The following is a 16,395-nucleotide window of genomic DNA, read 5'->3' as shown; positions in this document are numbered from 1 at the left end:
ATGGTAGGCGTGATCCAGGAAGTACCGATCGCTACCTGGTTATCGGTCAGCGCGGGTGGTGAGCAATTGCATTGTGCATCACTCATTTTGTATATTCTATCATCATTATTATTATTTTCCCTTTTCTGTTCTATTAAACTGTCTTAATCTCAACCCACGAGTTTTTCTCACTCTCACCGTTCAGATTCTTTCCCCACCCCACCGGCGGGGGGAGTGAGTGAGCAGCTGTGTGATATTTGGCTGCCTGCCAGGTTAAACCACAACACATGGGTAGAACTATAGCATATATTCTTATTATGAGCAACATGACTGAAGAATCACACTAAAACCATATTCCACACATCATGGGGAAAAAATAATTCCCTCCTACCAATAATCAGTCTTGCAATAGCAATGCTGTATGTTCAGCTGCTGAGATGTAACCTAGAATTGTTGTATACTCATTTTGTGATTCTTTGAGATAAATAACAATCTCTTGTAAGGAAGAATATAAATTACTTATATCAGCTGTCTGCTAACTCAAATCATACTCCCAGTAGGAGGGTCACCACATACTGGCAGCTGTCACACCTACATCCCACAGAATCATACCTTGGCCTCTTTTAAGATGAGAGTCCCCCCACCGTACACTATTTTAAGCCAGTCTCAGTTTTCCCCTGTATCCAGTTAAAAAAAAACTCGGAATACAAACCTATAAAAAAATATAGTACCTTAAGTGCCTGCAGTCTAGCTTGTTCCTCCTCCAATGCCTGTTGCTTTTCTTTCTCATCCATCCTGCTAAATGACATTCCTGTATTGGCAAGTGTGGAAACAGCACTGGATAGGGCACTAGCTCTAAAACCAATAATAATTTAAAAAAGTTTTATTAAGAAAAACAGTCAGGTATACATCACTTATAGTTTAATCATCAAGTGCCTTATCTAGTCGTGTGCCATTCCTTTTCTTCCCTTACTCTTTGGTACAGAAAAGCAGACACCCCAACAATGAGGGAGTTTGGTGAAAAAGCGGCATGAGTACACAGGATTACTCCCTCAGGTTTCAGCAGGTAGGAACTGGAAAGTGCAGAACATACCAGTTGTCTTTTTTCTTTAAGGTCATATAGACTAGACTGGAATTCTATTCCATTCAAGTGGCAGAGGCACAGAAAGCTCATTTGTACATATTATACATATAACAGTAAACAAAGCATAGAAGTTATTCCCTATATAGTATACTTTTTAGCAGAATACTGTGGTAGTGAATCCTCAGATACTTGCAAAAAAAAAAATCTGAGGAGCAAGACAGCAACTCAGGAATGTAGCTTACACTGACACATTTATCAGTATTTCTCAGGTTTCTGGGGGAAAATGGCTATGCCAAAAGAGATCTTTCACTCTTCAGTCAGAAGTACTGAAGTACTTCAAGTACATATTGATACCGTACTTGACAGAAAGAATAACAGAATTCCTGTCAGCACAAAGGATCTAAGCTAATTTGGCTGTTCTAAGAAGGGACTGAAGAACTTTTATAAGCAGATTAAGATAAATTCATGGTCTGAGAGGTAGGTAATTGACAACAAAGATAAATACCATCCTATCTTGGGTAAAAAGAGACTCAAAACCCAGAAGTCTTATATGCCAAAGGACTCCAAACAAGTAAAAGCTAAAAAGAATAATATACAAGGTCTCAGCTCAGTGGTTTATTACAGCATAGTAAGAAGTCTGTCAGAGACACAGGCAGTCCTACCTAGATTTCAAATGTGAGTAAGCTATCAGACTACTACTCACTAGATGCTTCATTTATACTTCTAGGAAGATATATTTGGAAGTGAATAAAATTCAAGGAGAACACCAAATGACTGAATCCTGAAAATTCCTAGTACGAAGATGACAAATCCTAAGTATAGGCATTGTTGTAATTCATTGGGTGCTCACCTGCTGGCAGCGGAGACTTCTTTTGTTTTCTTTCCCTCCACAGAAGCCAAATGCTGTTCCAGTGCTTCAAGCAAGCTGCTGGGTGCCTAAAGTTAAAGTATTTATAAAACACTGCTTCTAGAAAACACATCATTGTTTAGTACACAGATTAGTTTCCTCATCCACTAAAAACAAACAAAACCCCACACATCAATAATTGTGCCTTTGGGTTTTGCTGTCATCCTGCACACCGGAATTCTGCCTACCCAGTTGTGGTTCTTTAAAAGAAGTGGCACCACAGAGACATGAAGTAAGGATTCCCCCAGAGTAGGTCTGCTTCTGTGTACGCAAGTTGCATTCTTGTTTTTGGCAACAGTATTTGCTATGTTAAGATTAATCCAAGTACCAAAATGAAGCCTTTGCATTTTTTATTCCCTTTCCCCCGTAACAACAAAAAGCCAATCACTTTCCATTCAAATACTTACAGTCAAAGGCTTGCATTAGAAACACTTGACTACAGCAGGATGTTAGGTTTGATAAAAAGGCAATCAAATTCAATCTGATGCCAACAATACTATTACAGACTGAGTAGCTATTCAACACATGACTACACAATAAACCAACTCAATTACTCCAAAGCCTTTGGTAGGCCTAAAACATTAGAAACTAGCAAGATCACTTCAAATAAAGTTGTTTTTTGGTGGCTTCCGCCCCTCCCTCCGCCCCCCAGAAAAGCGTTACCCATAAGAAGTTTTTAAACATTAAGCTGTTTTTAAAGCAACGAAGAAGATTCCAAAACACAGGCTTCTCGCCACTTAAATCCAGCAGGAAGTCAGGCAGTAGATACCTCAGCTAAGACTTGAGACACCTGAATGAGTTTTAGGTGACCAATACTCATAAGCTTACCAAGACTTCTCAGAGCACAGCCATGACATTATTCAGTACCCGAGACAAAGATTTTAACTGATAGGTAACAGGAAAGAGCAAGGTTAAAATATACAGACTAAGGCACATCAGAGCTGCTTTGGTTCCTATAGAAAACAAGAAAAAAGTGCCAATCATAACCTGCCTTCTTTCTGTCATATACTTGTATCCACTACAGAAATATTTCTTCCATACCAAAGGAAACAGCTTCAAAGCTCAGAATAAATTTGAACTCATCGTGATTACACAGTCCTAGTAGGAAGTAAGATTTCTCCAAACCACCCTCTAAAAACAACCTCCATTAAGCAAAATAATTAGGCTGGCACGTTCAGAAGAGTTCACCGCTTTGCTATTCTAGCCACATTGCTCTTGTGGCTTTTAACTACATAGTCCATACTCCATAAAACAAGTGAAGTAAATCCTACTGCAGATTCAGATGAAGGGAATAGACCTCTAAAGTTTTAATCTACTTGCCAGCTCAGTCGTCCTTATCTGGCACGGTTTCAGAGGCATTAAGCCTCTCTTACCACTTGCCAACTTTCAGTAGGTAGAACAGATATGATAGGCACTGTTTGGAAGGAAAACAAGCTTGCCCTTGCTAGCCCTTCTGTACCAAAAGCTAGACCAAAGTATTTCCTGGAAAGAAGGAAAATATTAATCACACAAGGATTTGGCAACTTCCCCTCTGAAATACTGAGCACAGTTCTAGCTTCCCACATTTAACAAAGGCCAAGTCAAGCTGCAAGAGATGCAAAGAAAAGCAATTAGAATAATCCTATAAAACTGCTTGTCTTAAAGTTAAGGCCTGAGTTGGTATTTCTTTCTATAAATAGAGCTAGGTAAGCTCAGACAGTGTAGTTATCTCAACAACTGGTCATGAATAAATTCAGTGCTCAAACTAGACAGCTAAACCCCAAGGGGGAAGATTTTGAAACACCCTTCTGGAAAACTATCAAAAAACCCCCCAAACCAAAAAACCCCATACTTTTACCTTTCAGGAGGAACAATCGTTTGCAAAAGGCATTGCATGACGCAGCTAGATAGCTAATCTTAATAGCAGTAGACTATACCCTAATTCCAGAAAGTTTCTGCTAGTCTTCATTTTTTTTCAAGGCTACTCTAAAAAACTTATCTGTATGGAAAAGCATATTCTATACTTGTTGTTTCTAAAACCCTCTAAACAAACCCCCTCAACCATAAAACCTAAACCTAGCAAATCAGTAACTTCTCTGAACTTTCTCATTGCTGCAGATATCAACAAAACATCAGAGATGAAATTTTGAGTGAACAGATCTTAGTAGTTTTATGTCAGAAAAGATGCCTGGGTGAATACAGACATTATGACTTGAAAAAGGCTGTATTTTATGACTCGGCCTCCCTCCCCTCACCCAAAGACATCTGACAGACTAACATCCATACAGAGGAGAATGACCCAGTTACATTCATGAAATACAGTAACAGCTCTAAACAAAGTAAGCAACACCACTGTGAAACAGAGCACCTACAAAGGAAAATATTTTCTTTACAGGAACTGGCAAAAGTTGTGTGAACTGGCAGTAGTGTGAACATTAGAATCAAGAAGAAAAACGCTTATACAGCAGCAGGAACAATAAGCCTCTAAAGAGATAAAGCCACTGTTGTGAAGAACAGCTTAAGAAAACTCTGAAATATGCATATCCCAGAACAGAATATACACCAGAAATGTAAACAAAGTATTTGGAAAAAAATTAAATATGGTAGACTAGAATAGAAAAAAAAGACATGATCCTGTCAGAACTTATTTCAGAAACACAAGCACAATGAAAATTAAATTTTTGTGAAAGCCTAGTATTACGAAATTTTAGCAAATTCTTTTAACGTGGCACGAAATTGATGTACAATTATTCAACTCTTATTAGATGCCATGAAATTTACTATGAAAGTGGAATGCTTAACAGCAGCACTGAACTTGCCAAATACACAGGATGCCAACATCTACCACCACAGTTCAGAGAGTTGCCTTGCATGTCTAAGTGCACTTAAAACAAAATAGCTGAGCTATTAGAAAAAATGTTGTGAGAACAGTAGACATAAAGGGTTTTGCTCACTGAAAGTTTCAGACATAAAGAGCAGCAAAATGAAGTTAAATCCCCTATTCTCAGTAAATCAAAAAATCCTGCTTTGAAAAGCCTTATAATGACCCAATTAACTGGACAAGTGCACACAAACCCAGTGAAGTATAACTTCAGACTTGAGTCTAATTTGATTAGCATAATACAGACCAGCTGAATACTGTAGTACTAATCAAAAGACAGAGTAAGATGCTAAGATCAAACACTAATAGAAAACTTCAAGCTCCTGTTTTCACTCATTACCTGCTCTTACCCTGCTGGTTACAGTCATATTTCTTTCCTACCACAAAGGCCTAGAAGTTCTTAAAGGGGTTAATATTAATTGGTAGGAGCAAGTATTAGAGATTTGTACTTTGAAACGTATACGATTTCAGATGGAAATCATATTGTAGGCAGTAATGAACAACACTGACAATGGAAGTTTGTGGTTTAGATTTGATTTCCGTATTAAAAAGACACTGATGAAGTTCAGGCAAATCTTCACAGTAGATATATATTTTTACATGATTAACCCAAGAAATTTAATTTCATGAAGGTAGTGTAGGATTAGATGTGACTGTTCAAAGTTTACACATTAGATTTTAACTGTTTCACACTGACTCCCCTTAAACAGCTTGAGTACTCTAGACCTCTAAGGCACTCCAGTTTACTGCCCGAGCCTCCAGAGAGATTGCAATTTATTCTACCCATCAGGTTACTCTGCGCTACAGAACGAATACCAAATATCTCTGTCCTATTGGGTGGGTCCTAGGTCAGAAATACAATGTCCCTATGAACTGAAGGAACTTGCAAAGAATAACTTTGTGCCCTTCTGTGGACTATCACTGTTTCCTGTTCACCAGGTCAAACCATCTTTCTCACCTCCTTTCTGCCCCTCAATTTATCCTCACTAGAAGGTATTCCCCTGCATTCCACCTTTTAGACTAAATGTTCCAGTGCACAACCTGGATTGCGCACATCCCTCATACTACTGAGTAATATCGAAGCCAGCGTTAAGCGCTGATATAGAAACATCAAATCTTTTCAGACCTCAGGGGAAAGAAAAAAAATTCTTGACTGAACTAGCTAACTGTAACCTTTAAGTGTGTTGGAAGACATTAAGTTACAGTGAAATGGAAGGTTTTCCTCAAGGCATGGCAAGATGCTTGTGGCTTACATGCCAGTGACTCTTCTGTGATAAAAAACAGAAGTTCTTGAAAGATATTTTCTGTGAGTTTTATTGCTTTAATCAATCAAAAAATCTTATTAAGAGCTGCAAAGTGCGAGTACCGAGTATATTTAGCTGTGGGAAAAGTCACCATACATATTTCCCATATATAAATACATAGAAGACAATACATTCTTGAGATGAATGATTACTATGATACACACCAACCTTTAAAAACGCAAAGAACAAAATAATTGGATTAATCAATATATGTACACTGACCTGAGTAAGATCTGGAATGTCACCCTGATCAATTCCAACTTGCTGGGTTTACAAAAAAAAGAAGAAAAAAAAAGTACATTACTACATCCAGTGGCAATTAAAATAAAAACCAGTGATGTCTGAATGTTACATAGAAACTAACATATTAAAAAGGGATATTCATAACTTTCTGAACTGGTACAAGTTTCAGTAGGAACACACCTTAGAAATCACAAGTGCATCAAATTGCATTTCAAAGCAAACCCAACTCCTCATCCAGCCTAACTTTTTCATGAAGAAAAGCTTACGGGGAGCATTAGAAACACACACATTGCTTACCGGAACTACTTCTCCATTTTGAGCAGTTACAGTAAAGGAGAGCACTGTAAATAGACTGTGCATTCAGTTCATACATTTTGGACCATTCATGAAATTTATAACAACACTTCAGAAAGTTTACTATCTTGTCTGGCTAATAAAAAGGACAACCAAGAATCTCACTTTATGTTAATGAGCATATACAATCTTTAAAATACCTAATCTGTAGAATACTCCCTTGTATAGTGAAGTTAAGCAAACATTAATCTGTTTGTGTAGTTATTATGAATATAGACTACTGTACCAGTACAGACAGCTAAATTATATCCTTTCCATAGATGTAGATTTATTTACCTCTGCTACTTTGAGGAATTCTGACAATTTGGTCATTCTGGCTAGAAATTTTTTGTAAATATCCAAGCCTTCTTTGCACTGGTTCTTCTTCATATCAAAATATCTTTCTGAGGATGCAGATAAAACTCTTGTAAGATAACAGCCTCCCCAGCAAAAAGCTGACACAGTATCATAAAAGTTAATTCAAGACAAGCTTCAGGGAGAGAACAGACAGGAGTAACTCAAAGCTATTCAAATTTTCAAGTTTACATGGATACCTGACACCTTTTGTAATAAGTCAGTCAACAGAAAAACATTGATTTTTTATTTCAGTACATTAGAATAAAATGCAAAGCTTTATTAAGCATGGATGTGAATCACTGCAATTGTAAATTAGGTATTTAGGGGAATATTTTCAAGCAGTCAGCTTATTAGCTGGCAATGAGGCAAATTATTCTATCATTTGAAAACATTCCTGGTATGTATTTACATCTTTAGACCCTGTATCAATACGTTTCGATGTTTGTAAATGGGCTCAATATCCAAAAGACATCAGAATGGCTACAGAAGTGGTACATATACTGAACTGACCTACCAAAAGGAGTATCAACCACATCCTTCACTTTTTATGGTTTTGCCCTATATACTTACAGATATTTCATTGAATAAAAACTAATGGATTAACAGAACAAACTGATCAGATGTTTTCATTTAGAAATTTGCTTGAATAGTTATTATAAGGCTTTGCTAAGAGCTTACCACTCTTGAACAAAAAACCCTACGTGTCATCTAGGCTTACATAGATTCAGGTACCAAGTAAAAGTGTATAGTCAAGCTATAAAGAAAGTATGGGAAACCAGAAGTCAGTCATACTGTGACTACACTAAATACTCAAAATACCAGGTATCTCACTAATACTTTTACAGTCCATTGCCAAAGGTCCACTGCACATTTATGGGATCTTTGTTTTAGTCTCACCAGTCACCCTCTCATCTCAATGTCTGTTTCAAGATGTATTTTTCAAGGTAGAAGCGTTATGTTTAAGCCCATGCTAGTTGCCACTGAAACTAAGACAGGCTTAATTTAATGGTAATGGAGCAGAGACAATTTATTAGGAAATTGCAATCAGAAATTGTCTATATTCTTTAGTTCTCTCAATATCTTTCACAAAAGTTCAAAAGCTAAAAAAATTCTCACGTACCTAAAAGATTAATAATCCCCTCATTGTATGCTGCAAAAAGTCTAATGGAATCTTTAAAGAGGAGCATAAAGGCAGCATTTATAACACCATTTGTTAGTTCATTTGGATTTGCCTGTGTAGAAAGCAATGAGAAAGTAAATTAGTATTTAATAAAATAATGAAACTCTCACTTCAAAGTGAGAGAGTGTTACCTTACACTAAGCTTAAAGTACTTACATCAAAATCAAGGAGTGCATCAAGCTGGTTCTGTATGATTGGAAGGGTTTTCAGAAGCTTTTCAGCATTCATGGTTCTCATCACTCCATCTATCCTACAGAGTAGAAGACACACATTTACAAGTTACCAAGAGAGCTCAGCGTATTACGCTGTTTCAACGATACTATATTGCTTCAAAGGGCCAAAAGGAACACCAATCTATGAGAAGCTCAAGAACAACTGGTATTTCCCTCCCCCCCCCAATATGAAAGACCAAACAAGAGAAGCAGTAACAGTCTTACCCTCTTTTCATTTTGGTGAAGTCAACTGCTACAAGTCTATATGAAAGTGCTTTTTCATTCAAGTATCTGCTATATCGCCTAATGAAGGTAGACATATCATAGCCTAAAAGTTAAGCATAAGTTAGACATTTTGAAGGAGTACAGTTTCTTTTAAGTTCTTTTCAGGAACTATTCTCCTACTAGCCCATTTTACATCAACTTGCACAAAAAACGCTTCATAGGCACTTTCCAGAGTCTTGAGATTCACTATTTTTCACCTTGAGATGTAATGTTACAGTTTCTTCCCAACTTGCTAAGATTAGGAAAGCATTAATTACGAGAATAAACACCTACACACATTAAAATACTGGGCAAGAACCAAGCATAAAGTATCAGGCAAGAACCAAGCAGCTCTTATTAAGATGTTCTTGAAATTAGACTAAAAATGTATTCCTAGTAAAATGCTGAAGACTTTGGTAACTTATCTGCAGTGCCTCAAAAAACACATAAAGACCCAAAAATGTTTTCTACCATTGGCAAGTAATTAAAAAACTTCTCAGATTTGAAGGAGTTCTCACTATTTGTACAGCACATCCTAGTTACCATTCCATGCACCTTAACAGTAAACCTGAGACACTAAAATGTAGTGGCAAAAATAGATCATTGTGCTAATATTCACCAGGTTTATTCTAGTCAGCGTTGAGTTCACTTTTTAAAATTTATAGCTGTGTATGCACATGATACACACATTACAGACAAATTTCTAGCACTCAGCTAGGTAACTCAGAATCTCACTTTCCTTGTGTCTGCGTTCTTGGTTGGACATTCTTTGGTGCCTCATGCAATATAAATCTTAATTCCCTTTCATTTAAATGTCATTTGTCTCCTACAGTGCACCGACACAGGCACTATCACAGAGCAAAAACCAGTAGTTATTCCCTTCAGTGAAAGATCCTTACCCTGCATGGCACTTTTGTCCAGGTAGTTATTTAAATTGAACAAAGTGTTTCGGGATGCAAGATACTGGATAAAGCGCTGTAGGTGAAGAAAAAGTTGAGAATATCATTGCTGTGAGAGTCAAAACATTTAAGCATATTGCAAGAAAACTATGCTTACCTTGTAACTGTTTCTAGTAACCTCTATCTACAATAGAAATTAGTCAGAAGGGAAAAATTTAAAGGAAACCTTGAAACTACTGGTTAGCAAAGCCTCTGAAATCCAAAACTCTATTTGGCAAAAATATAAATGTAAACTAAATAAAAAGACATCACTGCCTGTGAATAAAAGACTAATAATCCTAGAGGAAGCTGCTTAGGTTAACTCTGTAGTTTAGAACAGACAAGCTGGAAAACACAAATACCACTCGCATTATCCAAGCTCCCAAGGTTGGCATAGCTCTATTGCTGCTGTAGAAGTGGGAGACAGGCTTAGTTACAAAGTTTAAAAGTAATTAGCAATAATAATGCTTCTGGAACTGTGGTGACCAGCAGCACTGAGGTTATAATTTTATTTTTTTTATATATATACACATATATATAAAAAAAAATGCAATGATCTGACTAAACAACATGTAAGGTTTGACAAATAATAGCTGGCTTCAACAACAGTCTAGCTTCAGTTTAGCTTTATACTTGGAATAAGTAGCGAATTCCAAGCAGTGAATTCTACTTCATACTATCCTCTAATTTCAGCCTAGTATCTGTTGAAACTACAATTTAAGCACATAACTAACTTGGGGAAGTTTTAACAAAGAGGACACTATGTTTTACAGGTCATTTCAATTAAGTTCACAGAGCTTTGGACGGAGGAGGCAACACTAAGTTTTCAGAGCAGTTGAATGGCTGGAAGCAGCACCTTTAAGAATCATTATTTCAATATTACCAGTAGTCAACAGTCATTTATTAGGAGAATGACTACACACAAGTTCAGGTCTAAACTGTCACCTGACCAAGACAAAGTTTAGTTTTTAACGGAAGGACTGTGTAAGGGACTACATTTCTAATGCCATGTTACTGTCTGGGAAGCTTTTCATAAATAGCGATGAAATAATTTAAGTGAACCAAATGCAATAGAAACCTGTTTTGGAGGAATGTTAATGGCAACAACGTATGAAGATTTAGCACATTAGACGATGATTGCAAGATCAAACATTCTAGTCACCATATTCCTCCCCCCTTTAGTAAGTATTCTTATCTGTTAATAGGTTGGCTGCACATTTATGGAGTGTTAACAAGACTCTCTTGCTGTGCTCTTACTGATAAGGACTAGCCTAATGAAGTAAAGCCCATCAGAAGTTTTTCAAGTCTTTATTCTAGAAAGGTCACTCATTATTCCCTCACAGCCCAACCCAGATACCTGCAGGTAAATTGCAAACACTGATATATTTTGGTATTGAAATAATGAAGGAATATTTTCTGCTGCGGAGAAGTACTTTACAGCCATCAGCAGAGGAAAAACAAAGACCTTTGAAAAATTGAAGTACATATCTAATGCTTCATATATTGAGACCATTTTTTAAAAACACTGTCAAAGAGGCTTTAACAGAACTAATCATGTCTTACCTCGTTTCCATACATCATGAGGTGGTGTGTTGTAATTAGAGCTTTGAACACTACAACCCAGCTACTGTTTGCAGTTCTCTCAAAGAGTGTGTCTGCCAACTGTGGAATATTCACATTCATTTCATTTGTGCACTGTATTAGATCTAAATTAAAGGAGAAAAAAAAAAATCAAAGCATTACAATGAGTTATATGCTCAAAGAGGATCATCATGTTATTTTGTGTTTTTACATTAAGAATTCATACTGGAAGCATTAACTTCAGTTCTTTGTTTAAGAAATAATTGAGCTATTTTACATTCCTTGCTCAAATTCACTGCATTTTACTAAAAGACTCCAAGTATGAGCTTTAAAGGCATTTCAGTAATTTTACAGAGTCCCAATATCTCATCAGTAAATAACCTGTTCCAGTAGAAATTCTATGCCCAAGTTACTGTCCAAAAGCCAATGTAGACCTTCTGGATGCTCAATGCCTGAAGCCACTCAATCTAACAAAAAAAAAATGAAAATCAGAGAAGCAAGGAAAAGCTGACACATCTATACCTCATGAGATCAACATGCAGCAAGTACCCTACAACTCCGACCTAAGCCTGAGTACTGACACAAATGACAGCAAATGAGATGCTACAAACCTGTAATAAGCCTCTTTTCTGTAAGAATTAAGAGCAAGAATTTGCATCTATACATATACACCTTCCACTTCGCTAAAATAACCTTATCACCAACCTACTGAGTATTTTGTGGTGGATCATGGCAGGTCTCAGGCTTTTGTACAAAAAAAGCTCTTTGTGCCTAAGACTGATTATAAACTCAGTAGTAGGAACATTAACTTGGGAGGTCAGAGACAGAGAGCTTCAAGTCTCTGCCTGAGTATTGGTACAAAACCAGAACAGGCTCCAGGAGATACATGGGAAAAAAGCCTGCCTGAGAATGCTAGTGAAGGCACTTGCTGAGAATAGAGCTGAAACCGGGACTATCCTAAACCCCTCAAGACATGCACATTAGACATCTATTCTCTCTGAGCTAAATTTGGCTCAGGTGTGATCAAAGTACACCTTAAGGACTGGGCAAGGCCAGTAAAACAAACATCTAGTTTGAAAAGCTTCTTTTGCAGCCTCTTATTTAAGCCAAGTCTGTGAGCTGCCTGTTGGCTGCAGAGCAGCATTGCTGTTTACGTGGTTTGTCTGAGTAAGTACTTGAAGAAGGGTAGGTGCTTGGGAAGTTGGGCAACAGCTGAATACTGAGGTGTCGGCACCACTGAAATGGCCAACTTATTTGTCTTATTAGCAGTATGTAGAGGATGGACTACACTATCATAAGCAATTTAAACACGAATGTAGAGATCACACATTGATAGTTTAGGACAAAATACTTCATAGAAGTACTGCACTTCGAATTTATATCTGTTCTAGCGCACAGAACATATTAAAGATGTATCTTAATTAAAGATCTCTCTATTAAGAACAAAGTCCTTTGATTAAGGATCACTGTTTAGAATAATTTAATAACCAGAGCAATTTTAACAGACTAAAGAGTTTTAGATAGTACCTTGTTGAGGTAGAATGCTATAAAACACAAATTCTAATAAGTTACTAATATCAGTCCGATATCGAAGGTTTCCAAATATGTACCAATATGTATGCAAATTGGGATGAAAACTTTCATCCTTATTAGTAACACACAAGAACGCTGAAATAACTGCACAAAAAGAAGAGCCCTGAAAAGAAGTTTTAAGCAAGCTGTACAGCAAAGCCTTATTGCTGAGTAGAATTAAAATATTTCAATATTTACAAATGTTAAGATTCTCAAAAAACAAGTCATTTGATAGATGCTGTTCACAGCCTCATCTACTGAATAAGAACTTCGTTATGATATTTCTAAGTAATTCTCTTCAAAACACATTAAGGCAAATAAGTCTTCCTAAATCCAATCAGTTTATAAGCAAGCATTATGAAGATCTCTTAGATCTTGCTCAGTATTTTTCATGTAACTGAAGCATCTGTAACAAGCACGAAATGTTACAGAACTGTTACAAGTCGTAATTCCTCTTCTCAGTTTACAAAAACCAACCAAACAAAAAAACCAACCAACAACAACCAAACAAACTCTATACAGAGCAATACATATTACTACTAGGTAACAGTTAACAGAAATTCCATTGATCTGCTAAGGTCAAAGACCACATAGATAGCCTATGGAAAATATTATTTCTGCACAAAGTCCTTTTCCTTCACATGACTACTAAGCAAGTAAAATTTTTCACTGAAGATCTTCAATATTAAGAGTGCTTTTTAAATAATAGATGAAACTGGAAGATGCAGGTTAAAACCAAACAACTTTCTGCTCTCAAGTCAACCTAGCCACGGTAATTTCATTCATATTTTGCCAGCACTCTCCACAGAGATTTCAATCTTGTCACATTCCCTCAAACTAAGGTCTACCAGCAGATGTTTCCAGTAGACCCTAAGATGATGCTGAACACCTGGGAGATCCCTTGCCTATACTTACATCTAAGAATGATATCAAATGTGTTCTTATAGTGCTGCTCAGGTACAATGTGACAGAAATCCTACTGTTAGCAACTACAGCAAATGCTGTAACTGATCACCTCTCCTTAAGCCACACATCCATAAAAAAAGCTTTGGCTTATCATGCCATCATAAAGGTTTACTACCACAAAAAGCCATCCAGATCTCTACCTTCAGAAGGCAACAACTGCCTTCTGCTTTGGTACACAAGACTAAAAGAAGTCTTCTGCAAGTGACAGTAACAGAGTGGAAGTTGACAGACCTCTGGTATATTTGAGCTCATATGTTACCTTTCTATTTCACAAGTGTGGTTCCATGTGATTATAAAGTGCAATTCCAGTAATTCTGTAAAAGTGCTAGTAAAGTTTTCCAGCATGTGCTACTTTCTTCTGTAAGATAGGAGCCGACCATTTTAAAAGGCAACCAGAAGGAACTATTTCACATATGTAGGGCCACTTGGAGTCCAATTCAAGCTGTGCTTGACATTAGAGGACCTGAGTGAGCTGCAAGTCCCATGCACTTTAGACACATGCTGAAGATGACACATACTGGCTCCCCTGAAGACAATTTTTATTGAGGACACTTAGCACAATTGTGGCCTTTAGTTTCAAGATCTCCTTGAATGCACAAATACATAAGCCACAGTTGCCAATACCAAAGAACACATGCTTAGGCAAATGAAACGTCTCTATAATACTAAACCAAGAATGAACGGTGGAAAAAAAATCTCAGCGCATTTTATAGGCCAAAACTGGACTTTCCTAAGAATGTACCGCAAAAATGTTAAGTTTAAAAAGACTCTTTAATAAGGCTATTCGGGGCTATTTTTTATTATTATTATTATTTTACAACTAGTAATAATAAAGCTAGCATCACATTTGAATTCTAACAATTGAGATACCCAACTAAAAAACCAAGTGTCATTTCTCTAATATGATTCTTCTAAGTCTGCAATAGGTATGTCTACACAGAAACAACCGTATGGATCTGTTACAGCTGGCAGCAAAGGAGGAAAAGGCTATTAACACCACGCATCTGAAAGTATAAAGGAACACATGCACCTGAGAGACTGAGCTGGGCAACTATAATACGGATGTTGGCAGCAAAAACTGGAATGAATGTGTAGGGCAAGTGATGCTCATTTTCTTATCGCACTGCTTATATAAACACTTTACAACTCAAAGCATTTTGCCAATTACCCAGAGAAATCATTTCAACTGCAAGTGAAACTGTGGTGCTATTTCTAGAGTGGAATTTAGAAACACGTTAACATCACACAGGAAAAAAAGGAAAAAAAAAATCCAAATCAAACAGCTTGAAACCAGAAGAGAACCATAGGGGTTTTCAAGCAGCCTGGAAGAGCTGTGGAAATCTTACTGCCTAGAAGAGTCTGAGGATTTCTCTTCCATAGCTCATCTGAAATACTGGCACATTCCCTATGAAACCATGCAGCTCTTCGGAGAACAGCACGCATAAATCCAGATATTAAAATAAAAATATATCAGGTTTTTGGAAAATTCTCAGCCAGGCACCGACAAAAACTGACATACTTTTCAACTTTCAAGTAATAAGAAAGTCATCATCTTCCTGATTCAGGAATATTTCTCGCAAGAGAACTGTAAATACATAAGTTAGAGACAACTATAATAGTTCAATATTCCTGTATTTCTTCCACTTTGTCACAGGACTGAAACTGCTCTAAAACAGATACAAGAATTAAGACCACCCTCTTTAACCCTGGCAGTCTCGAAAAAAAATTAGATTTTCTTTTCGGAAGTTGCACCATAAACTATAGGTTACAAAAACAAAACAGAAGAGCCACTTCAGCAAACTTTCTCAATGTAGCCTAAGGAATGCAACACTTCTTGCTGGAAGACTTAATTAAAAGATAACACCTGACTGATACAAATATTTTTATGCCCGTGTGCTCTTATAGTGCAGATTTGATAGCAATCTTTAAGTTTCATTTTGATAATAGCTAAATCTGAACTTAGAGTTACTTTATCAGAAGTAAAACAACTCAGCTATTCTGGCCCACTCCCCCACTAAACAAGGGTACATGATGGCCCATAAAGTTTTTTAAGGAGCCTTAAGCAATTTCTAAATAAAAAGCACATTTATAGATTACAAAAAACATTAACTATTTTTCTGTTCAAGTCAAATTTCCTCAAGTACTGTATTGAAAAGCTTCACAGATCACCAAAGAGCTTCAAATTAAAGACATCCACCTTACTGCCTGAGGAAGAGTTCAAGAGTTTTCCTTCATACTGTATCACAACTTACATATCTCTGCAAGTACCACACTGCATCAGCATTCACCCAACAGTCATAAGCTGTAGCTGCTAAAAGTAGGAACAGGCAGATACAAAAACAACCAAACCTGTGATAGTCATAATGTGATACTATCGGCAAAACTTAAAGTTTGCCATGATTTGGTGGAGACCTGAACTTTCTCCTAAAGCAAAAGGCTTAAGAACCGAATTCTGTTACATAATACAATTTTACAGTACCTGAATTATCACTTCCTACAAGATTTCCAGAGCTTGCATAGGAGTTTTAAGTTTTGATGAGTAACATTAACTACTTTCCCCTCCCCTGTGCTTCTTAAGTGGGCTGTATACAAGTTAACCAGGAGTCGTTTTTTCC

The 16,395-nt window shown here is 36.9% G+C and overlaps 1 protein-coding gene across 2 annotated transcripts in view; it reads right to left on the bottom strand.

Annotated features, from left to right (window-relative positions):
• LOC104076222 (phosphatidylinositol-binding clathrin assembly protein-like) overlaps positions 1 to 11,361 on the bottom strand; it is a 20,847-nt gene extending 9,486 nt beyond the window's left edge. For both annotated transcript variants that reach the window (XM_009577015.1, XM_009577016.1), the window contains exons 1-9: positions 11,225 to 11,361; positions 9,623 to 9,698; positions 8,685 to 8,787; positions 8,404 to 8,497; positions 8,188 to 8,299; positions 7,008 to 7,114; positions 6,357 to 6,398; positions 1,914 to 1,999; positions 711 to 834 (exon numbers count right to left, since the gene is read on the bottom strand). In XM_009577015.1, coding sequence (XP_009575310.1) covers positions 711 to 834; positions 1,914 to 1,999; positions 6,357 to 6,398; positions 7,008 to 7,114; positions 8,188 to 8,299; positions 8,404 to 8,497; positions 8,685 to 8,787; positions 9,623 to 9,698; positions 11,225 to 11,344 — 864 coding nt within the window. In that variant the 5' untranslated portion in view covers positions 11,345 to 11,361. The remainder of the gene's footprint in view (positions 1 to 710; positions 835 to 1,913; positions 2,000 to 6,356; positions 6,399 to 7,007; positions 7,115 to 8,187; positions 8,300 to 8,403; positions 8,498 to 8,684; positions 8,788 to 9,622; positions 9,699 to 11,224) is intronic.
• Positions 11,362 to 16,395: the final 5,034 nt, after the last annotated feature.

The sequence above is a fragment of the Fulmarus glacialis genome, unplaced genomic scaffold, assembly GCF_000690835.1.
Source record: "Fulmarus glacialis isolate BGI_N327 unplaced genomic scaffold, ASM69083v1 scaffold10084, whole genome shotgun sequence".
Taxonomy (NCBI): domain Eukaryota; kingdom Metazoa; phylum Chordata; class Aves; order Procellariiformes; family Procellariidae; genus Fulmarus; species Fulmarus glacialis.
Note: the sequence above shows the minus strand (reverse complement) of the source record. Positions and strands in the feature narration are given on the sequence as shown.